We start from the raw sequence: 24,256 nt of genomic DNA on the forward strand, positions 1-24,256 counted from the left end.
AAACATGCTCTGTTAAGCTTTTAAAAAACTAAGAACCCTTGGGATTTTGGGTCTCGAAGCGTCTACCTTCGGCTTTAGTGGTTACGTTTTGGTAACAGTGGCAATCGTTCGGGGCTCCCTTATTTAACAGTTACTTGGGTCATTTCAGACACCTGTACGGAAAAATTAAGCCGAAGGGAAAAGAGGACTCTCCGTTTGAGAAACGAGGAGAGAAGGCTAGGGAGGTTCTTCTCAGCCCCACGAGGTTACGATCTCACACCGCGCGTTAGCGAGTAACGGAAGGGTAAAGGGAAATGGAGTCGACAGGAAGTGACATCTTACGAAATAGATATACAAAATTTAATCCCTTTGGTTTAAAATGCATCTTCAGTGATACAGTGAAAAACAACAAACAAGACAAAAATTAATTTCATAACACAAAATATAAAATAGTCATGACCCGTGTCCCATGGTATCTTATCTTAGAAAACCAGCAATTCAATTTAGTTCACATACTTCATTAGGACAGTTTAACGTAAAAATGCAACTACAAGCCCTACTTACACAAATGACCTACTCTAGCTCCCTGAACCTGGATACCCGTGATTGTACTCGTTATAAAATTACACTCTTTAGTACATTTATATATTTCAACACGTGTACAAATTGTTCCCCTGCCAGAGTAATACAGTCTCATGCACTCATGAGTGCTTTCCAGAATGGTCTGCAGCACACAAGGTGCTCGAAGCCCGAAGGCGCTGGAACACGATGAACTAGGAATCACTTGGCGTAACAGGAAGATGAGGAAGGACTCCATTTGGGGTCGTATCACCGAGGCCACGATAATCGCAGCATGTGTTAGGATTGCTGCGTGTTCACTCGCGCGGGGACACACGATTGAGAACGGCATACGCAACAGACGGGAAATGCGCTGGCGTTCTTCCTTTGCTTCGTTCGTAAGGGCAGAGATCCGAATAAGCAACCGCATTCTCAAAGAGCAAACAGAATCTCTGCCGTTTGGGCAGGTTTTGCCGTGCTCTGGGATGACTGCTGTTGGCGAGGACGCAGACGAGGCGTTTTGGTGAGTTCCACCAAGCACAGGACTCGGTCTGCTTGGTAGACGTTACCAAAAATAACTTAACCTTTCGTTTAGGGAAAGTCTGCAAGGTAGACCTTGTTGCATCTCTTTGCTGTATGTACAGACACCGTATTTATATATTATCCATTTGTATAAGACACGTATATACACATTTACAGACACAGGCCTTCAAAAACGTATTGCACTTATATACAATGCAGGGTTAGCTTAACCGATTCACACTGTCACCCATTTAGGTTCTTCATGAGAAAGGCAGGTGATATGTTCAAGAAAGTTGCACGGGGAGATTTCAGGAACATGCCCTACTCGAGTAAACATTTTCTGGAGGCGGAGAGGCTGAGGGAGAAAGGGCGCACCCCCCCCCCCTTGGGGCGCCGCTCCCCCTACCCTGAGGCAGTCGGTCACGCTGAGCTCGGGCAAGGGCACAGCACCCTGAAAGCCAAGCCCGCTGCCTTTTCTGACTTGCACTGGTGAGCAGGCCCACTAACATTGAAGAGACAAATATTCCAGTATTTTTATATAAATAACGTAGCAGATATTCTAAAGGTTCCCAGAGAGTCTATTAAATCTTGGAATAAAGGTTTCACTTTTAATCCTAAGTATCTATATCAGAAAATTCAAACACGATGGCATATGGATTCCTCGGCTGCCTGAAAAACGCCAGTGCGGCGTGTTGAACGCTAACTACCAGCCAAACGCAACGCCGTCTCCAACTCGAAAGGAGTCCCTTCCACCGGCATCCGCCCACGCCTGCGATGCACCTGCTTCCGGTGGGTAAGACCTACGTGAGACCTTCATGAACTCGCTGGGGGGGGGGGGGGGGGCGGTGTGCCCTTAGATCTCAGTGAGGGTGAGTTTGTACGACCCCCCCACTTCCTCGATCTGCAGCTGGAAGGTGTCTTCATTGGAGTAATGCTTCACGATGTTGTCGTCCATGTTCACCAGAATCCTGGAAGACGAGCGAGACCCTTGTGCTCATCCCTGCCCGACTGCGAGCCAGACCCGGTTTCCCAGTCAGCGCTGCCGCTTACTGGCTGCAGCACGGGAGGTGCGTCATTTACAAAACCTCCCTAAGCCTCGATCCCCTCATCTGTGGAATGGGGGTAACCACGGTGCCTACCTTGAGGGGCTCAAGTAAAGCGCTTATAACAGTGCGGGGCCCGGGGGAAAACAAACCGCGCCGGCCTCTTCCCTGTTACCACTTCAGCACGTGGTCACGACTCGATACGCAGGAGCCCTCGCAACACACGAACCACGTCTGCGGGAGCAGCACCGCGCCGGGCCGGCTTCCCAAGGCCCATCTGGTAAAATTAACCTACGGGATCTGGAGCCACGGCTCCCTGACAAGTCATCTTCCCTGGCAACAGATCCCCAAAGTTTAACCGAACTGCTAGTAAGTCCAACGCTCCCTGGTAGGCCCATCGAGAAAGTTCCAATTAGGACCTGCCTTAGAATTAAGCCACACTCGGCTTACCCGTGTCAAACGGCACAGACGCTCAAGTGAAACGGGACTAAAAACGTTCATTTCTGGACGAGGCAGCAACGTCCCGTGACCGAAAACACGATCCAGGACAGGAGAATACAGAAGGAGCAGAGACTGAGCCGGAACCAGGGCCTTGGCACTGACCTCTGCCCGACTGTGGCCGCGGCTCAGGCTCTCTGCCCCTCAGCTGCCTTGCGTGTGAACTCCTGACTTACTGAACATCACACCAGCTCAGAGGGCAGTGTGGGAACTTAGCGTGCGAGGTGCCCGATCGGGTGCCTGCCTCACGATGAGGGCTCAGTTAGCGGGGTAGCGACCGTGGTTACCCTTCCTAAATCTCGACCTGGGCTCTGGGATCTGGAGCCATTTCACTGCTGCCAAGCAAGGCAAGAGCACACAAAAATTTTGCTTGGAAAAAAAGATCCACAAAGTTGTCTCAGAAAGGTAGATCAATTTCGTGTGGATAACTTAAGAAAAAACACATCCTCGCATTCACGTCTGTACAACTCTTTCTAGGCTGGGCACAAAAGCACGTGAATAGCGTCCATGTGACGTGAGACTGATGTTATATACAGGGAGGAGAAATGCCAGTTAATGCTTACCCTTTTTTACATTTCTTGAATATTTTCCCAATCTTGTCATGGGGCACATCATACTTGTCTGAGATCTAAAAGAACCAAGAAAAATAATTACAAAATGCTAATCTCATGGCTTTAAAACACAAACTATAAATACTGTGCCCAGTCACTCAGCTTTCTGTCTTTCAAAAATGCACGTGCAAAGACATACACGAAACCACGCATATCCCCGGGGGGTGGGGGCGGGGGCGTCACCTGCCTTTGGAGGGGCTGCAATCAGGTGCCTGTCACTTCCCCCCAGTTTGCTGAAGTCCCCAAGTGTCCCGTATGGTCATCCTTTTAGAAAACGAACACTTTGTAGAGAGCTTTAGGTTTATAAACAATTGAGCAGAAAGCACACAGCTGCACACCCACCAGACCCTGGGTGCCACCATCTCACGTCCCTGCGGGGCTTTCGTCGTCCGTGAGGAGCCAACATCGCTCCAGCATCATAACTAGCATCCGCAGTTCCCATTAGGTTCACACTCTACGGCTTTTGAGAAGCGTGTAAGGGCACGCAGCCACACCGCCACGAGTATTCTGATCGAGTGTAGAAATCAACACAAGTGACTGTCCTCATCAGCAGAGACCCTCCCTTCGAGTACCACGGGACGCGGTGACGACTGACGAGCGTCCGGCACAAAGCAGGAGTTCGCTTCCAGAAGGAAACAAACATTTCAATGTCCCACAGCCCACAGGAAACGTCCAAGTCCCTGATCACAAGCCAGGAAGGGCGCCTCGGCCAGATCTACCCGAGGCCTCTCCAGGGAGAACACAGACTTTCACAAAACCATCAGGGCTCCGGCCACTGTGGCTGCAGCCGCTGGGGTGGGGCCCTCCGCCCCTCCTGGGCCCCAGCTCCCCCACCCCCCTTGCTACCATCGGCGAGGGTCCACACGCAGCAGGGAAATCAGTACAGGGTCAAGTCTGCAGGCTTCCTACGAGCGCCCAGAGGCTATCTTGAGAGAGAGAGGATGAATTAATCCAAGGATGAGCTGACTCCGTCTGGGCCAAATGCTTTATTCAGAATTGTGCAGACCACCCCTAAACTGGGGCCACAGCTGACCTTCCATACAAAGAGCAGAACTCAAGGCGGCACGAAGAAAGGCCAGGAGGCCAGCCTTCGGACCGCTGTCGGGCTCACAAAACACCCCTTTCGGCCCACTCGTACAAACAGATCCACTTCCCTTTGTTTTAAAAGAATGATCAATGTTTATCTTTCAATTTTTTTAATGATTTTTTTAGAGTTTATTTATTTTGAGAGAGCGAGAGAGCGAATCCACGAGCAAGGGAGGGGCGGAGAGAGAGGGAGGGAAAGAGGGAGAGAGAGAGAATCCCAAGCAGGCTCCGCGCTGCGGACGCAGAGCCTAATGCAGGCCTCGGACTCGCAAGCCGTGAGATGGTGACCTGAGCCGAAGTTGGACGCTTAACCGACTGAGCCACCCAGGCGCCCCAAACAAATCCACCGCTTTTCTGTATCACTGGCTAGTAATTCCTCGGGTGTTTGTGGAACATCCATTAGGAAACCCCAGCCCCAAGAGGCACGTGACACTGACACATTCTCTACGGGCTACAAGCAAGTTGTATCTGCACCGTAAAGTCTCAACCATTCTCATTTCTTCTCTCTCCATAATTAGGAGTTTGCGTGGTTCTAAATGAGGAAGGGTTACCAGAAGACAAGGTAAGAAAGGGTAACCGAGGAGAAACCGCAGGAAGCTGAAAAACAACACAGAGCAGAGGCTAACGGTGGCACTGGCTGTGGTGGGGGAAGGCAATATGCTGGGAGATGCCTCTGAGCTCAGGGACCCCGAGAGACCGTGGTTCCCCCAGTCCTCGTCCCTGTACCCCGCCACTTTCTTTTTCTTCACTGCATTTATCAGTGCCTGGAAAATTACTTATTAGTTTCTTTGCCCATTTAAAAAATTTTTCTTTTTATTTTAGAGAGAGAGAGGGCACACATGAGCCAGGGAGAGGGGCAGAGGGAGGGAGAGAGAATCTTCAGCAGGCTCCACACTAAGGGCTCAATCCCATGATCCTGGGGTGATGACCTGGGCCGAAATCAAGAGTCAGACGTTCAACCTGCCAAGCCACCCAGGCGTTCCTTCTTTGCCTATTTTATTGTCCCCACCTTCCTAACTAGCACCCAAACTCCATTTGGCAATGTGTCACTTAACTCCTGTAACTCGAGAAGCCAGAACACTATCTGGCATAAAGCAGATGCTTAACAAATATTGTTCACTGAATTGAGCGCACCGCAGCTGTCCGGAGAACCAGAGGAAACAGGTTTCTAGCCCAGTTACGCACATGCTCTGAGCTCAAAGATGCCTATGACCTACAGGGGGCTGATAAATATCAGGATACAGTGTAGATTCCTTGGATTTTGTCCTGGAGCAAAAAGCCAAAATGGGCTCCTTCTCAGGCCATCTCTTGCTGAAGTCCCAGAAGGCCCGGCTGGGGTAACTTTATTCACTGCTGAGGTCTTGTGAGAAAGACTTATGGTCATCACCGGCTACATGTCTAGATTTTCAAAAATAGGCTTTGGGTGAGGACTTGACATAAGCTCCGTCGTTCCCCAGGATCAGGCGTTTCAAAGGTCGACCAAGGAGCCACTGTTTTTATGTATGAAATTTTCCAAGATCTCTATTTGATTAGAAATAATTTTTGTCAGTGTCTAAATGGTTTGTTAAATGGCAATCTGCTTTTAACCAAGTATATAACAAACTACGACACGGATCAGGGTGCCCGGGTGGCTCAGTCGGTTAAGAGTCCGTCTTTGGCTCAGGTCACGATCTCACAGTTAGTGTGAGTCCCCCATCAGGCTCCATGCTGACGGTGTGGAGGCTGCTTCGAATTCTCTCTCTTCCCCGCCCTCTCTCTACTCCTTCCCCCGCTTGCACTCTCTCAAAATAACTAAACCCAAAAAAAGAGTAGAATGGTTAAGAAAACAAACGAACAAGCAAAAAACCACTGCACCGACCATCGCAAAAGCACTCAATTCAGGGGGCGCCTGGGTAGCTCGGTCGGTTGAGCATCCGACTTCAGCTCAGGTCACGACCTCACGGTGCGTGAGTTCGAGCCCTTGCATCAGGCTTGCCGCTGACAGTGCAGAGCCTGCTTGGGGTCCTCTGTCCCCCTCTCTCTCTGCCCCGCCCCCAAATATATAAAACATTAAAAAAAAAAAACCCCAAAAACAAAAGCACTCAATTCAGTTCAGTAGACATCACTCAGAGGTTACTGTCTGCCAACTAGTCTGCTGGGTGAGACCCTGTGAGACCCAGCGGGGATGGCCCGGCAGATGACTCAGGGCCACGCGTGGCTGGATGCAACGTGGGCCACACAGCACAGGCTGCAGAGATTTCAGCATAACAGAGAATCTGGAAGGTCTGATAAAATTTGTTTCAGAGAAAACTTCTACTTAAGCGGGTTTTACTTTCGAAAGAGGGTTTCCAAGTTTCCACTACTTACGGCCTCCATCAAGCCTTTCAAAGACGGAGTCTTAAGCATCAGGGCATCAAAGACTTCCTCTGACTCCTTCCGCACATACAGCAGCACTAATTCCCAGCCAGGAGTACAGCAGGGGGGAGAGAGAAAGGACACGGTTATTCATATGAGCAAAATAAGAGACTCTGGAGAGCGGCTGAAATAAAAAGAGGCCTCCGCATCAGGAACAGTAAACGTGAACCAAAGTCAACTCCATCTTGAGGAACGTGGCTCTCAGCTTCTTGGAACTCTGCTAGAAGCCCAAGCTTCAAGCCAAGGGCTGGCCTGATGGAAGAATGCTCGAGAAAGTCAAGCCAGACAGGGTTGGTTTGAGCAATTCATGCTTTTGACGGAGTCAGAATTCACTTCTAACTGAAAGCTCCCACAAGAAACGTGCACCAACGCACCTCTCTTTGGTTCTTCCACCCGAGTCAGCTTAGCAGGAGTTGGAATGGCAAAGTCATCCTCTGATCCGTACGGACCCCTTTTCAAGTTAGACCTGCAGGCAATCCAAACGAGGCAATCAGTGATGCCGACTGAAAACATCGCTTGCGGGAACAAAAGAGAGATTTAGGGTACGTCACCGAAGTTTAGATTTAACATGACCTTGGTTCTTTACCTGGCCCAGCTTCCTCAGTCTGTGGATGAAAACCTGAGGCCCAAGGGAAGACAGTGACTGAACCAGCTCACACAACTTAATGGCAGAGCTGGGACTATACTCAGGTCGCCTGCCAGACACCCTCCATCGCTCTCACACTAGATCGAGCTGCCTTCGCAGGAACGCAGGGCTTCTTTTCAGGAAACATTTTATAGAGGGGGTAGGACCTGAGATACATACATCAAGGTGCTAACAGAGGAGAGAACACGTCAACCAAGGGGGGAAGTGTAGCCACAGAGCCGGGCTGGCTAAGATACGATGCTCTGCAGGAAGACAAATCCAGAAGGCTGGACTCTACTATGGAATACCTTGATCATCTGGCTATAAGGAACTTCCGACTTAATGCTGCAGGCATTTAGGAAACCTTTCAAAGGTTCGAGAGACGAGAATGCTGCACTCAAAGCGTGTGTGTGGTGGAGACTGGAGGGGACTCCAGGACCCGCAGCAGAACCTGGGACAGGACCCTGGAGACCATCGCAGCATAAAATCCCAAAGGGTCAGAATACAGTAGTGTCTGTGCAAAGAAAGAGGGGAAGGAGACACTGTTGAGGAGGGGGGTCTGGGGGCGCGGGCAGTCAGGGCCCGAGCGGACCAAGGAGGGCGCCCGTGTGCCGGGGGAGGCGGGTGACAGCAACGGCGCGAGAGTCAGGAGCACACCCAGGGCCGGGCTCCCTCTGGAGAAGGAGCAGGTTCTCAAGCTGGGAAGGGAAAACACAAGCACCTGGAAGACATCGTGCCTGAAGGCGAGGAAGGCGCTCCAGGAGCTGGGGGGAGGGTCACGGCAGGGGACCCAGGGGCGGCTTGAAGGCGTCCGCCGACCTACTGCGACAGTGTGAGCAAGTAAATGACGTGCGACTTGTTGAATAAAGTTGGAAACCAGGAGCCCGTACCGATATAAAGAAAAAAATGAATACATTCGAAGTCTGATGAGGAATGAGATCTTTAAAAGCCACAGAGCACCTCCCCACAAAGCACTGATTACAAAATAGCTTCGTGGGGTGGGGGGGGAAGCCTGGCAGACACGGCCTTGATCCAGTGATCCGAGTGAACAGCACGAGCAGGGGGTAACACGGAAACTATGCCACCTGACAGGACGCACAGAGGATGCACCATTATGTCTGGGAAATTCCTGCCGAGGTGCAGAGTCATCTGAATCTAATCATGAGAAAACAACGAAGAAACCCAAACTGAAGGACATTCTAAGCAACGGGTTTCTAATCTTCAGAAGTAGTGGGTCAGGAAAGTCAAGGAGAGACTGGACTGTCTGAGGCTGAAGGAGACAACTGAATACACGGGGTCGGAATCGGATCCTTTTTTGCTATAAAGGACATTGTTGGAACAACCGGCAAAACTCGAATGAGGAACGAGGACTGGCTGGGACTAACGGCTCGTTAATATCCCGACTCTGTTATGTGGGAGACTGTCCTCGTTTGCAAGAAATACACACGTATTTAGGAATGGTGGGTCACCGAGTTTGCAAAGGACTCAGGAAAAAATTAGTTCTTTGTAGTATACTTGCAATTTTTCTGTAAGTTTGAGATTGTTTACAGATAAAAAGAACCTGTTAAACAAAACAGGGGCGCCTGGCTGGCTCAGTGGGTTAAGCATCCAACTTTGGCTCAGGTCATGATCTCGACGTTTGTGAGTTTGAGCCCCGCAGCGCAGAGCCCGCTTTGGATCCCCGCCCCCTACCCTCTGTCCCTCCCCTGCTCATGCTCTCTCTCCCTCTCTCAAAAATAAACATTTAAACAAAATAAAACAAAACAGAAGCCTTACCCTTCACCCTCCAGTTCTTCTGAGGCCAGAGGAAGGACCTAAAAACCAAAAAAATAAGACAGCTTTTCGAGTATATGCTCAAACTATTTCAGGCCATTAAGTGACTTATTCCTAAATGAAAATAATTTTGAATTTGACCAACCTCGTACACCATCCTTTAGCCTTATTTTTCAATTACCAGATTCTTACAGGTATCCGGAACTCCTCTAAGCCAGCGGCTGGGAAACTATGGCCCACGAGCCGAGTCTGGCCCGATGCCTGTTTATATAAATAAAGTACGCAGTGGCAAACAGCCACACTCAGTCACTGGCACGTTGTTTATGGCTGTCTTGGGACTGCAACGGCAGAGCTGAACAGTCACATCAGACACTGTGTAACCCCAAAAGCCTGCAATATTTACTATTTGAGCCTTTACAGAGAAAGTTGGCTGACCCCCTGCTCACCAGAAGCTTCTCATTAGAAACTGGATACACCGGCAACGCCCCCCACCCCCACCCCAGAACTCTAAATAAAGTCATGAGCCCAGAGAAATCTGGGCACCAAGCGCACGGCAGGGTCTCTTCTGCCTACTTTTTTGAGCTCTGCACAGAAAGCGGGCTCCACTCTATGCAAGCTGTTATCTCCACGAAGCTTCTGCTCAAAGCAGGGTGTGGCTAGTTTCACATTAGTTGCCAAGGTCCGGCGATCCATTTGCCAACTGCGATTCAGTAAACCAAAACCACGAAAAGAGCCTTTGGGCGTTCTTTCTGGCCTTAGGGCCTCTACCCTGGGGACTCCTCTGGCTTTTCCTTCCTGCCCAGAACCACACGAGTTAAATCCACAAGATCACAGACTCAGGCTTCAAATTATGTTACTATTCCAGCATCTTTAAATGAACAAAGATACAAATACGCAGGTACAGAGTGAAGTTGACGCTGACGGGCTTGGTCCTGCATTTCTGTCAACAGTGCTTACACACACTTCCCAACTGAATGTTCCAGACAGCTGACCCGTAACACTGGTCAAACCTCGCTAAATTTTGGCCTCCGTTTACAACGAACGCCAAAGACCTTCTCTGTGTCGAGTCTCAGTTCCTCACAACCGCCCCGGGATCCGGGATCCTGGTTACTTACGTGAGTTCCCCGCTGAAGGTTGGCAAAGTGCACATCGGGAATGAAAAGGACAGGCTGAGTGTCCAGATCAACAAAGGGTTTGAAAACCGTGATATCCATTCGTTTGTGAGAGGGAAGCAGCGGCACTTTGACGTCGGAAACTGAAAAAGAAAAAAAAAACAAAACGCGGACACCCTGGTCAACAGCTTATATACACAGACTAGATACAGGCCACAGAGCACTTTGCTCAGATTTAAGAAACTTAAACTGCAGCACTATATAAGGTACGGGTCACGTCGCCTAAACAAAGAAGAAGAGCACGGTTTACGTGAAGAAATATGTTGCTTGTATTTATACTACAATCAATTGAACGTCTTACCAAAATCAGAGAAAAGCCTATTTTTAAATATAGACAGACACATAAAGAAAATTTGAAGCAGCATGTTTAATTTCTGTCTGAAAGGCTAAAGCTTAAAACTGCATACACATAACTCAGAAGTAATTTCACCTTAGCTATCCTGATTAAACAGCTGACATTCTAACAGCAATGCACTCTGGTCTTTCAGAGCCTACCACACCTTTAGACCTCCAACTTGACCTCAGAACTTAACCTTAGAGAAGCTCAAAATAAGTATGACTGTCTAGGTTTTTTATTTACTAAATTGTAGACTCTGTTTTCCCCTGTCATCTGCTCTGCAGTGCTCGGTGATGAGCTCTCCTGGGCGTCTGTACGTGGATGCCGGTCGGGGGGCCTGACCAATGTGCTACGGGGCAAATGTCTGCTGAGCCAGACAGACTGTTCAGAGACCAGGTGCTAGCGGCCCACGTACTGCCGATGGAACACTACTGCCACAGAGCAGCATTTTCTTCCCCTTGTAGTTGAGGGATACAGGATTTTGTGAATATGAACACTGGTTACATGGAAGGAAGGAAGGAGGGAAGGAAGGAGGGAAGGAAGGAAGGAAGAGAGGGAGGAAGGGAGGAGGAAGGGAAGGAGGAAGGAAGGAAGGGAAGGAAGGAAGGAAGGAAGGGAAGGAAGGAAGAAAGGGAGGGAGGGAGGAAGGAAGGAAAGAAGGAAGGAAGGGAGGGAGGAAGGAGGAAAGGGAGGGAGAGAGGGAGGGAGGGAGGAGGAAGGGAAGGAGGAAGGAAGGAAGGAAGGAAGGAAGGAAGGAAGGAAGGAAGGAAAGGAGGAAGGAAGGGAGGGAAAAGGAAGGGAGGGAGGAAGGGAGGAAGGAAGGGAGGGAGGAAGGGAGGGAGGGAGGAAGGGAGGGAGGGAGGAAGACAGAAAGACAGAAAGAAATAAAGACTGAAAGCAAGCAAGCCTTTCCAGTGAAATGTCCAAACAGGAGCCCTACAGATTCTAAAATGTTAGAATACTGTATATAGGAAAACAACACTCATTCAGGAGTAAGACGTCCTGAATTCTCAAGGGCATTAGCATTATTCTTCAAAATCTAGACAAGTCCCAATTTTATCATCAGCTATTCAGATAGAATATGTGTTATTTTTCAGGACTGGAATCAGCAACCCGAACTAAAACTAACAGCCAAAATAGTCTGAACTCTGGAAAAACTCAAGAATCCTCTCCCGTGGTTCCGCAAGAAAATCCCTTAGTTCGGCCATTCGGCTGGTTTTGTAACTGGTAAAGGAAGCAATGCTACCACTTCCCAGTACTACGTATCCATGATTATATGTTCTGCTTGAAAACACAGTGGCCATTCTGAATGCAAAAGGTCTGAAACACTTGGCGGAAACATTTCTACTTACAGGCATTCAACTGGGAGCTGGGGTCAGTACACTTGCCTTTTCTTTTGCTTTGCTTTCGTTCTTCATCCCTGATTTTCCTTTCAGCTCCCTATAGGTCAAGAGAAGACAAGGCACGATTCTTTATCTGATCCTCTTTAAAATACTGAACCCTAATCTGACTAATGGGGGGAAAAAAATCTCTGGAGATGAGCGCTATTACTTATTATATTCATGGAGCTTATAGCGGTTTCCTCTAAAAAGCCTGTTCTTAAAACTATGCGTAACTATGTGAAACCATGGGGAAACAACATTTACTTAAAAACCCAATAAACAAAGCCAAATCCCCTCCACAATGCATGTGGTCAGGTTAAATGAAAAGCTGAGAAAATCTGCTAATGTACCACATTGCCTTCAAGAACATCAGAGACTGTTCCCATTGTCTGGCACACAAGCTGACCCCTGCTTCGAGTGTATGTCCCTACGCGGGCAATGACATCACTGGAAGCTGGGATCCTGTCCAAGGACCTGGCGTCAACCGAATGACAGATCTGACCGCTCTAACTCACAAGCGCAAGGATTTAACCAGAAATCTGCATCATCACTTCAAAGAGAAAAAGCGGACTCCTCGTCCGATAGAGGGAGCATATGTACACGACGTGTATCGATTATACGAACGGCGGTGCCATGCAGTTGAACCCGCAGAAATAAAAAACCGTGTTACTAACAAACATGACCTGAAATTAAGCAGGTCAGTATAATAAAAAACATAACTACTAATTAATCATTTGACTTCATCTGGTAGCATTTATTTCTGGGTGGCATAGGTTTCGTTACCGAGTCACCCAGTTAAATATGAACAAGTAGCTTATTTTTCTGAAAATAAATTCCCTGACAGCAAAGAGAGCCAATAAAAATCATCGCACGGATCTTGGCGCTATTATATAATAAAACCACGTTTAAAAAACCAAACACAAACCCCCTCCTGACTCTTCTAGAAGGTGTTAATATACTAACATATTGGTAAACACACAACCTGCTTTTCGAAACATTGCCATGTGACGCTGATCCTTCGAGAAACACCACCTTCTCGACATGGACACACAGGTAAATAAGTCTGCTCTCCCCGCACCGTTGTACAGAGTTGGTCTGTGTCGTTCTCGGTCCCTTCCGACAGTTTAACAATAGCTCCATTCTGATGATAAATTACACTTCCCAAAAGGTGGTTTTAAAACAATAGGACAGCTCCTCCCATAGTCATCAGATACCTCCATAAAGAATACGGGACTTCTGGGGCGCCTGGGTGGCTCAGTCGGTTGAGTGTCCGACTTCAGCTTGGGTCATGATCTCACAGTCTGTGGGTTCGAGCCCCATGTCAGGCTCTGTGCTGACAGCTCAGAGCCTGGAGCCTGTTTCGAATTCTGTGTCTCCCTCTCTCTCTCTCTCTCTCCCCTGCTCGTGCTCTGTCTCTATCTCTCAAAAATAAACACACATAAAGAAAAAACTAAAAAAAGAAAAGAATACGAGACTTCCACTTCCACTCAAGGTGGGTGCCTCACAGATCATCTACCCTCCACCCTGAACAGAAAAAAGATGGCTGCACACAGCAAGGATTTTCAAGGCCTGGGCTACCAGGCAACCAGGAAACCAGCAAGACGAGCCCTCCAGGTTCGGACTGCCTTCACAACTCCCGGGCTGCAGCACAGGGAGGGGCGTCCACAGGTGGGCCCTGTCTAGGTTCCCTGGGTCGAGACAGAGTTGAAAATCCAGACAGATCAAGGAAGCAGGACAAAGTAGCAAAGGGGAAAGAGTTACCCCAGGAAGGACCCCAGAGATCTGTGGAGGGTCCCCTCAAGTAGTCAGCAGAGTACTGAGATAAACGGGTGTAATTATGAAAGTTACCCAAGGGTGGGGGGAAAGCCCTCAGTAAAGACGAGAAAACAGTGCCCGAAACTCACTGAAAATAGTGCCTGTTCCCACCAGTCAGACTGGAGAAACTTAAAATTCACAGGGTAGTGGGTAGAACAGTCAGCAAATAATTAGCTGACAGTGAGCACTGTTCCTGACCCACCTCTCACATCGTAACGGTGAGACCTGCAGGGGATCAAAATGTTCCCAAGTAACTTTACCTGCTCTCAGGACAAAGCTTGAGAAGATTCAGAGGATTACAAAACCATGCAGCCCCTGACAAGATAAAACTCACAACGTCTAGTGTCCCGGGAGATGGCCAGGCACGTAAAGAAACAGGGAAACGTGACCGTCTGAGGAGGACAGCAAACCACTGAAAGCACCCAAAATGGACACAGAATTCGGGCAAGGACATTAACACGGGTACTATAACTGCATTCCATACGTCCAAAAAGTCAGTGAAAAAACAACATATTGAGATATGAAAGATCTAAAACGGATCCAAACTGATCTTCCAGAGATGATAACTACAACGTCTTGAGATGAAAAACACACTGGATGGGATTAGGAGCAGGTCAGACAAGGCAAAGGCAAAGAGTGATGAACTTTACTTAGGACATTAGCACAGAAACTATCCAAAACGAATCAGAGACAGAAAGTCATCCTAGAAAATGAAAAGAGCACGAGTGAGCTGTGGGACTTTAAGCAGCCGTACACGTACGTGTGCAACTGGCATTCTCAAAGAAGGACACAAGAACAAACATATCTGAACAAACAATGGCTGGAAATTTTTTCAACTAGGATGAAGACTCTACACACACAGATCCAAGAAGCTCAACAAACTCGAAGTACAAGAAATGTAAAGAAACACATCAAATTGTTCAAAACCAGTAAGAAGAGAAAAATCTAAAACGGGTCACAGAAAAACAGACACACTGAACAAAGAGACCGATGAGAGCAGATTTCTCATTAGAAATGTAAGCCTGACAACAACAGAGTCATGTCTTTCAAGCACCGAAGGAAAAAGCAGGCAACCAGAATTTTATACCCAGCAAAAGGAGCTTTCAAGATCAGAGGTGAGGGGCGCCCGCATGGCTCAGTTGGTTAAGCACCTGACTTCAGTTCAGGTCACAGTCTCACAATTTGTGAGCTCAAGCCCCACTTCAGGCTTTGCGCTGACAGTGTGGAGCCTGCGTGGGATTCTCTCTCTCTGCCCCTCGCTCACTCATGCCCTCTGTCTCTCTCAAAAAATAAAAACCAGAGGTGAAACACTTCTCATGCGTACGAAAGCTGGAAGGTTCATCACAGACTCTGCAAGAGATGTTAAAGGAAGTCCTATGGCATTACAGAAAACCATTTAAGTTCATGCTGTTTCACTCTCTCACACAACAACTGAAGAGACTGATCTTGGGCAATCACCACAGGCCATGACCTAAAAAGTTGATGTATGACATCTGTTCCTGGTTACAGCTATGGTGGGTATCACTCTGATGAAGAAAACTATCTATAAGAAATAAATGTCAATGATGTTTTCCTCTATACGGATAAACTACAGATACACACACACACACACAAGCTTTTAGAAAGAGGAGCTGCCAAATTTTCAAGGGTTAGAGATCCAATTCCTGTTCCTGTTTTGTCTGAAAAGCTGCTAAATCACTGCTGCTTCTGAAATAAGAGAAAATTCCATTCATCAAACCAGTTGAGCAATTCATAATAAAGTACTAAGAAAACCTTCTTCTTAGGACAGAAAAACAACGCAAGTACCTCTGCAGGATACGAAAAGAGGTCTTATTTCCAGTTTCTTACTGCAGATGTAGACCAGATTCATAGAATGTGAGAGTTTTAAGAACCAGCAGAGAAAAATGAATTCACAGGCACCAAATAATAGGTGAGGAAAATCTTAGAAAGGCGGGAATCAAGGAGGCAGGTGGGATATTCCACGGAGAAGAGGCAGCACGAGACAATGCAGAACAGCACACGCGGGTGCCTGGGTGGCTCAGTCAGTTGAGGGTCTGACTCTGGCTCAGGTCGTGATCTCACGGTTCACGAGTTTGAGCCCCGCACTGGGCTCTCTGCTGTCCGCTCGGAGCCTGCTTTGGATCCTCTGTCCCCCCCCTCTCTCTGCCCCTCCCTGTTTGTGCTCTCTCAAAAATAAATAAAACATGCAAAAGAAAAAACAGCAGAAGCAATTACGACCATAAGGGGCAACAGCAGTTATAACAAGATACACAAGAATCAAGGTGTGAGGTCATAGAGGAGTTTCACGTGGTTGAAAGATTCAAGGACTTCAAAAATCAACACACAGCAATGCATGTTTTCTTCCCATGCAGGATTTTATTGCAACCCTGGGCTCTGAGGTAGAATCTGGGGATGAAAACCGTGTGTACATCACCTCCCACGTCCCTTAGATACCTTGCAATTAGATGACGCTTCCTGCCGCTGCCGTGTGCCGTAAGGGAGGCAAAGGGGAAAGGAGACCAACAGTTTTCATCCCCGTGGAGATCTCTGCTCCAGCAAGAGGGAAAAACTGGTCATTTTAGGGGCCTTGCAAGGACAGCATATGCAGGAAGGCCGAAGGTTTCCGGGCATTCGGACAGGCCACACAAAGCACTGCCAGGTACGGACGCCCACCTTCTAACTGCAGCTCCGTGTGATCCCCTTTTACCCAAACGGTACGGAGCTTACACGCAAGCAATGGGAAGAAGAGAAAATAGTGACCGGCCTACACGGTGGCCATGCCATCCAAGACCTTGGATAATATGCTCCTACCCCACGTAATCTAAATGAACCGGTGAGTAGGCAAGCAGCGACTCCAGAAGATGAAACCGCGCGTTGTCCCAAACCACACTCAATGTTGCAACTCTGAAGAAAAGTTGTACGTCGGCACACGTGTACACAGCAAAAGAACCGGTTTCTAATCTGTGTACAACCACCGATTAACAAAATATCTTTGTAGGGGCGCCTGAGCAGCTGAGTCATTCAAGCATCCAACTCTTGATTTCGGCTCAGGTCACGATCTCACAGTTTGTGAGATGGAGCCCCTTCACGCTTAGCTTAGAGCCTGCTTAAGATTCTCTCTCTCTCCCTCTGCCCCTCTCCCCTGCTCACGCTCTCTCAAGAAAGAAAGAAAGAAAGAAAGAAAGAAAGAAAGAAAGAAAGAAAGAAAGGAAAACCTGCACATCAAAGGAAATAATCCACAAAACTAAAAATTTAGCGACCTATGGAATGGGAGAAGATATTTGCAAATGACACCTCTGATAAAGGGCTAGTAGCCAAAATCTATAAAGAACTTCTCAAACTCAACATCCCCCAAATAAATCATCCACTTAAGAAATGGGCAGAAGACATGAAGATATTTTTCCAAAGAAGACATACAAATGGCTAACAGACACATGACAAAATGCTCGATATCACACATCATTAGAGATATACAAATCAAACCCACAATGAGATACCACCTCACACCCGTCAGAATGCCTGAAGTTAACAATTCAGGAAACAACAGAAGTTGGCAGGGATGCGGAGGAAGGGGAACCCTCTTACACTGTTGGTGGGAACGCAAACTGGTGCAGCCACTCTGGAAAACGGTGTGGAGGTTCCTCAGAAAGTTAAAGACAGAACTATCCTATCACCCAACAATTGCACTAGTAGGTATTCACCCACAGGATACAGAAATACAGATTTAAAGGGGCACATGCACCCCGAAATTTATAACAGCATTATCAACAGCCAAACTATGGAATGAGTTCAAATGTCCATCGACTGATGAACGGAAAATGTAGCAGGTGCGCATGCACGCGTGCGCGCGCGCACACACACACACACACACACACACACACAGACACTGGAATATTACTCAGCCATCAAAAAGAATGAAATCTGTCGGGGCCCCTGGGTGGCTCAGTCGGTTGAGTGTCTGACTTCGGCTCAGGTCATGATCTCACGGTCTGTGGGGTTGAGCCCCGCGTCGGGCTCAGTGCTGACAGCTCAGAGCCTGGAGCCTGCTTCCGATCCTGTGTCTCCCTCTCTCTCTGCCCCTCCCCCGCTCTCACTTTGTCTCACTCTCTCAAAAATAAATAAATGTAAAAAAAAAATTTTTCAAAAAGAATGAAATCCTGCCATTTCCAACGACATGGATAGAACTAGAGTGTATTATGCTAAGCAAAGTAAATCGTGGAATTTAGGAAACAAAACAGATGAACATAGGGGAAGGGAAGGAAAAAGAAAAGAAAAGAAAAACAGAGAGGGACAAGGTGTCTTGGTGGCTCAGTTGGTTAAGCATCCAGCCCTTGATTTCAGCTCAGGTCACGATCTCATGACTGGTGGGACAGAGCCCCACGTTGGGCTCCGCAGTGACAGCATGGAGCCTGCTCCGGATTCTCTCTCTCCCTCTCTCTGCCCTTCCCCTGCTCACTTTCTCTCTCTCAAAATAAGTAAGTAAACTTAAAAGAAAAGAGAGAGAGGCAAACCATAAGAGACTCTTAACCATAGAGAACAAACTGAGGGCTGCTGGAGAGAAGAGCGTTGGGGGATGAGCTAGATGGGTGATGGGCGTTAAGGAGGCCACTTGCTGTGATGAGCAGAATCACTAAATTCTACTCCTGAGACCAATACTACACTAGATGTTAACTAACTTGAGTTTCATTTTTTTTCAAGTAGACTTCACACCCAGCGCAGAGCCCAACGTGGGGCTTGAACTCATGACTGTGAGATCAAGACCTGAGGTGAGATCCAGTCGGACACTTAACCGACTGGGCCACCCAGGTGCCTCTGACTTGAATTTAAATAAAATCTTGGAAAGAAAAAACAAAACAAAAACAAAACAAAACAAACCCAAATTCGTTTAAGATCATGAATCGACACTGTTCCTTTTCTGAGAAACTGCTTGTATTTTCACCATCTGACACGGAAAACTCCAGTTCATTCTAACTCAAGCTGACATGCTCTAATACAGATATTCTAAGGGTGATCCATGGACCAGGATAAATCCACAAACTGTACGGTCCCAGAATGATACATCAGAAACAGAGTAAGCACTTGGGAACCAACTAGAATAGTTTTAAGTCTGTTGAATCAAATAATAAAAAATTGGGGCTTACAGTTTGTAGGCTTTGGACACCTCTTAAGGTTTTCTTTTGCCTGATAAAAGGAATGCAGTATGAAGGAAAGAAATGTGCCTCGGGGTCAGAAATCCCGGCTCCACACTTGATGTGACTCATCATTTGTAAAACTGAGCATACATCGAAGTCCTGTGGTGGGCAGACTAACAGCTCCTCAAAGACGTAAACACCCAAATCCTCAGAACCTATGAATATGTCAGCTTGCACAGCAAAGGAGACATTAGGTTGCTAATCAGCTGACGCTGAGAGAAGGGTGAGTGTCCGAGATGGTCTGTGTCAGCCCAGTATAATCACAGGGTCCTTAAAAACAGAAGAACCAGACAAGGAGATGCGACGACGGAAGCAGTGTCAGAGGGATGTGACGTGAGTCTCCCGGCTTCGAAGGGGGAAGGGACCACCAGCCAAGGAATGCGGGTGCCTCTAGAAGACAGAAAGGCAAGGAAACAGATTCTCCCGTAGAGACTCCGGAAAGAGATACAACCTTCTAACAGCTCGATCTGTGCCCGGCGAGATCTGCGTCCGACTTCTGGCCTATAGAACCGTGAAATCACCAATGTGTGCTGGGGGCGCCTGGGTGGCTCAGCTGGTTAAGTGTCCGACTCTTGGCGCCCACAACCCTGGGATCATGTCCTGAGCCGAATCAAGAGTCGGACGCTCAACTGACCGAGCCACCCAGGGGGGCCCGCCTTCTAAGAATCTTAACAATAAAGAGGGTCGGTCGGTTGGTTTACAGGCTAAAAAGAGGGGATGGCAAAGAATGTGGCCCACGATTTTCTGAGAGGGAAAAGTCACAGCCGTCTTCAGTCTTAGTTCAACGGAGCGCTCACTTCTCTATGGCCAACACGCAGGTCCCGAGCAGAGCGCGGTCTGCAATCTTCAACGCCCAGCGGGCCTCCCCGCGGCTCCCTGGATCTCATCCAGCCCAGCCCGCGGCTCCGCACCTGACAAAAGCGATCGTTTCCTCTCCAGAGAAAAGAAATGATGCCGCGATCATTTGGGCCTACACTTTCTCTTTTTGCCTCTTTGCTGCTGTGCAGAAGAACCTGAATCTCACCTTCTCCTGCTTCAGCCCGCTGGCTGGCGACTTACCAAAGGGCCGGGAGCGGGGGTGAGCCAGTTAAAGGACAGCCCTTTCCGGTTATCCGCACGGAGTCCACAGACACCAAGTTCAAGAACTCCAGCACGGCGGCCGCTGTCCACAAGTCCAGTAAGCTGGGCGCCACCTACGACCGAGCTCATGGCTCCTACGCGCACCGCCTGACTCTACCGACACGCCCAACGAAACGTACTCACTGGACCTTCTACTGTTAAAATGAGATTTTTCCCCCCTCCCCGATATCATGTGTCTTTGCATGGCTACCACAATACTTTCTCGTTTAAAACAGGCTACTTAGTATTGTTAGCAATACGTTTACGTCAGCCTTAAATATTACGAGGACCTTGGTCATCTTCTGGGAGAAAGACTAGAACTCACACGCTTCATTCTAAGGGTCCCTACCCAATCGGACAATCTTACCTTGTCACAGAAGACTTTTATCTGGCAGTACGCCCGGTGCACAGGCTTGTTGCTACGGTTGTTATAACTATAGGTGTCAATTTGGATGTTAAGAGGCAACCCCTTCACGCCTTTCTGAGAAGAGAAATCTGTGCTTAAGCAGTTGACAGAGATGAAAACCTGCAGAGGGAAAAAACAGCATTGTAAGTAACAGGCACCAATAGTCAACCTTAGCAGAGCTTGTAAAAATACTAACATCACTGAAATCACTTAAATATGTTCTAAATGAGAGCTCAGCTGCTCACTTAAAAGAAACTTTTTAAAATAAAGGGTCTATTTTAAAGCTTCTTTTGGTCAGAGGAATGGCAGACCTTAAGGGAAAAAAACAGACAGCAGCTTTGAACCCCTGTCAATTTTCCCTTCCAGGATATTTGCTTAGCATCATACTGTGGAAGAGGCTGGACGTCTTTCTTGATGTCATTTTTAAATATGACCGATAGCCCACGTTCTCTAGGCAGCTGGTCTGGAGCTCAGTACCAACTGAGAACCTGCCCGTGTCCTGCCTACACCACCTCTGATGGCCTGTAGTTCCCTATGCATGTCCGAATATTTGGGAATTTATGAGATCAGTGAATCACACTATCAAAGCGGCACTGGAGGTTGTTGCTTAGGAGAGACTCAAGTGAATCTTGGTACACCGAAAGAACATGCTCCATTTCTCTCTTTTTGTGTGTGATACGGGTTTTAACCTCTCATAGGCGGTCACGATGCATTCGAGCTCCCTTTCAACCATCCAGTTTTAGAATGTGTATCTGGTGCGTGAGCACCACACAGTGGATACTACTGGAATTACAGTTTTAAAAATCGGCGCCTTTCAAAGACCCGAGACCCTTAGGCTGGACTCCTTCCAGTCCAGGGGCCAACAACTCCCCAGCCCTAACACCACGAACAGATCTGCCACAACAGCGCAGGGTGCCACTGGCTGAACCAAGACCCGGACAGGGAGAAGTTTAAGCCAGAAGAGTGGCGGGGGGGGGGGGGGGGGGACGACTCTGAGAATGCAGATAAAAGAGAAGGGGGTGGGAAGGGTAAGGAGAAAAAAGATTGTAACCGTAACGATGAAGATCTCACCGCTCTCTAGAAGGTTTGCAAATGCCGAAACAGGAGTTTTATTCTTGTTCTCGTCTATACGTTATTTTCAAGAAGGAAAAGACCAAAACGCCCGAAAAAGACTGAGCACTTGTCCACATTAACAGACTGAAAAGTCGTCTCTCATTGTGTCCCTCAGACCAGGCTATTTACCGTCCCCAAAACACACCTCGAACGTCCATTCCTGCCTCACATCTCTGTCCTTGTCCCTCCTCCTCCTGTGTCCCTCTGTCCCAGTCCGAGCCACCTCCACAGCTCCTCCCCGTGTCTCCCTCCACCTCTGCAGGCACGTGGGCTCCGGTGACACCTCCAGAGACGGCCGCCACTCACCCCACCCGTGTCGTGAAGCCCACAGCGGTGAGCACCTAACGCTTCCAGACCTGCACGGGGCACTCGCTTTATACACACGCTCTCATTCACAACCCTGAGCGACAGTTAATCCTTCTTTTCCAGGTGAGGCTCAGAGAGTTGTTTTTGTTTGTTTGTTTTTTTTTTAACTGTCCCCAGGGTAGAAAGCAAAGGGCTGGAATTCATATCCGGGGCTCCCCCCTTTACACCTTGTGACCTCGCTTTCCCAAATCGACTTTGTACCCGAATCACCTGGCTTTTCTTCACTACCTGGAACGGTCTGCCGTTTTTACACGCAGCGCCAAGACGCAGCAGGCAAGCCCCTTGCTCTCTACACGGCAGCTTCCTCGATACATAGGAGCACGGTGCCCGGCCTAGGGTTGCCTTTCCCAGCCTGCTACCATTTTACTTCCCACTTAACTCATTTTCAGTAAATAAACAGAATGCTTTCATTTTGAAAAACACCGCAATCTAGATATACGGGCCAAAAGTGGTACATAGGAATTTCAAATCCATTACGGAAACCTAGTGCTTTGACTTGGTCTCTTTTCCTGTACCGCTGACCCTTGGGCCACGCAGGGGTTAGGGGTACCAACTGCCCCCCACTACCAACAGTTGAAAATCCACGTGCAACTTCAGACTCCCCCCAGACTTAACTACATAAGAGCCTACTGTTGACCAGAAGCCTTCCCAATAACATAGTCAATTAACGCATATTTTGTCTATGCGCTCATATGCTAGAGCCTCACAGTACCTTTCTCTTAATTTTTTCAGTTATTTCTAGGCTATGCAGTTCATCTGCAAGTTTTTTCAAATTGTTGCAAATTAAAAAAAAAAAATGTTTCCCATATATTTATTGGAAAAAACTGACACGTAAGTGGGCCCGCGCAGTTCAAATCTGTGTCGTTCAATGGCCAATTGTATGCTGTTAAAAAACACTTCACGTACGATGTATAAATCTGAGTCAAGGAGACAGGCTATGGAAAGACAAAATAGGAAGGCAGACAACAAGACAGACAGAAAGACAGTAGTCCCTGTGAACATCTGAGCCCATCAGGTAACCGAATCACCGTTATTTCTTCATTTTATAACCAAATGGAAAATCTAAATTTCTCTGTCATACGAGGCCACATGGCTCCATTTATGACTCAAAAACAGCAGCCTGGGAAAGTTACACTTAACCCTCAACAATTCCAGGAAGGCTCTGACCCAAAGTGATATTCCATTTACAAGAGGATTTCACAGTAATCCAACCTAAAACCTAACCTCCCCTTGCTTCCCAGTGTCGAGTTTCTATTCAAAGCAAAACTAAGCAGGAACCAAATCCTAGGATCAGCTTGAACACGGAGCCTTCAGAGGGACATTACCCTTTTACTGAGGATTACTGGCAACGGCTCTCTTATGCACATTCTTCGATGTTGAAAATCAGTTCTTTCCAAACTTGGCGGTATTTCTAAATGCAACAAAGAAAAGCTCACAGCATTCCTAACTCAACGTTAAAAACCACCGCCTCGTCGAGAGAAATACGTAAGCACGGCCGCGAACAGCCAACAAGATGGGCAGCGTAAGCATTCCGGGCCAGGGACGTGAGGTACAAGAAAGACGATGGGCCGAAGACCTTCAAGAAACGGGGGGCGGTGCTCCTTGAAGCCTCTGGCTTCACGGCAAGAACCGGCAGGGCAGTCCCGGGTCCACGCTGCCACCACTGAAGGGGACACATCTGCCATGTGCAAGCCTCGACCGAAAACCGGCAGGAGTGCAAAGATGCCTCGCGTGTGTGCTCTAGCAAGGGGTAACGTGGTCAACGGGAAGGGAAAGCCTTTGGTCTGAAAATGAAAACGCTGGAGTTTCAGCTCCGTGACCATGGGCGAGGTCCTTACCTGTCAAATGCAGGTTGTATTGGATGACGTTTGGATCACTTTTTTTTTCCTTTTAAAGTTTATTTATTTTGAAAGAGAGAGAGAGAGAAAGAAAGAGAGCAGGGGAGGGGCAGAGAGGGAGGGAGAGAGGAGAATCCCAAGCAGGCACGGCGCGGTCAGCACAGAGCTGGAGGCAGGGCTCCAACTCCTGAACGGCGAGGTCAGGACCCGAGCGGAAATCGAGTCGGACGCTTAACCGACTGAGCCACCCAGGTGCCCCGTGTCTAGATCAGTTCTTGAGTCCTAGGATTGTACTTACGTTAAAAGATTGTGAATGCTTTTTTCTCTACTATGTATTTATTAGGGACAGTAATTTTGTGTAACACATTTAGCAATTTTTTTACCAATCATGTAATTTTAAAAGTGCCGTGTAAAGTTGCCACTTCGA

At 48.0% G+C, this 24,256-nt stretch overlaps 1 protein-coding gene across 2 annotated transcripts in view; it reads right to left on the reverse strand.

Annotated features, from left to right (window-relative positions):
• Positions 1-317: 317 nt before the first annotated feature.
• Positions 318-24,256, reverse strand: part of GRHL1 (grainyhead like transcription factor 1) — a 56,447-nt gene continuing 32,508 nt past the window's right edge. Inside the window, exons 9-16 of one of the 2 annotated variants that reach the window (XM_043604552.1) lie at positions 20,474-20,632; positions 11,987-12,038; positions 10,205-10,344; positions 9,093-9,130; positions 7,066-7,157; positions 6,644-6,729; positions 3,164-3,228; positions 318-2,027 (exon numbers count right to left, since the gene is read on the reverse strand). In XM_043604552.1, the coding sequence (XP_043460487.1) occupies positions 1,913-2,027; positions 3,164-3,228; positions 6,644-6,729; positions 7,066-7,157; positions 9,093-9,130; positions 10,205-10,344; positions 11,987-12,038; positions 20,474-20,632 (747 nt within the window). In that variant the 3' untranslated portion in view covers positions 318-1,912. Of the gene's footprint in view, positions 2,028-3,163; positions 3,229-6,643; positions 6,730-7,065; positions 7,158-9,092; positions 9,131-10,204; positions 10,345-11,950; positions 12,039-20,473; positions 20,633-24,256 lie in introns of both variants that reach the window. The other variant, XM_043604550.1, reaches the window with a different exon arrangement.

Source organism: Prionailurus bengalensis, chromosome A3 (genome assembly GCF_016509475.1).
Source record: "Prionailurus bengalensis isolate Pbe53 chromosome A3, Fcat_Pben_1.1_paternal_pri, whole genome shotgun sequence".
NCBI lineage: Eukaryota > Metazoa > Chordata > Mammalia > Carnivora > Felidae > Prionailurus > Prionailurus bengalensis.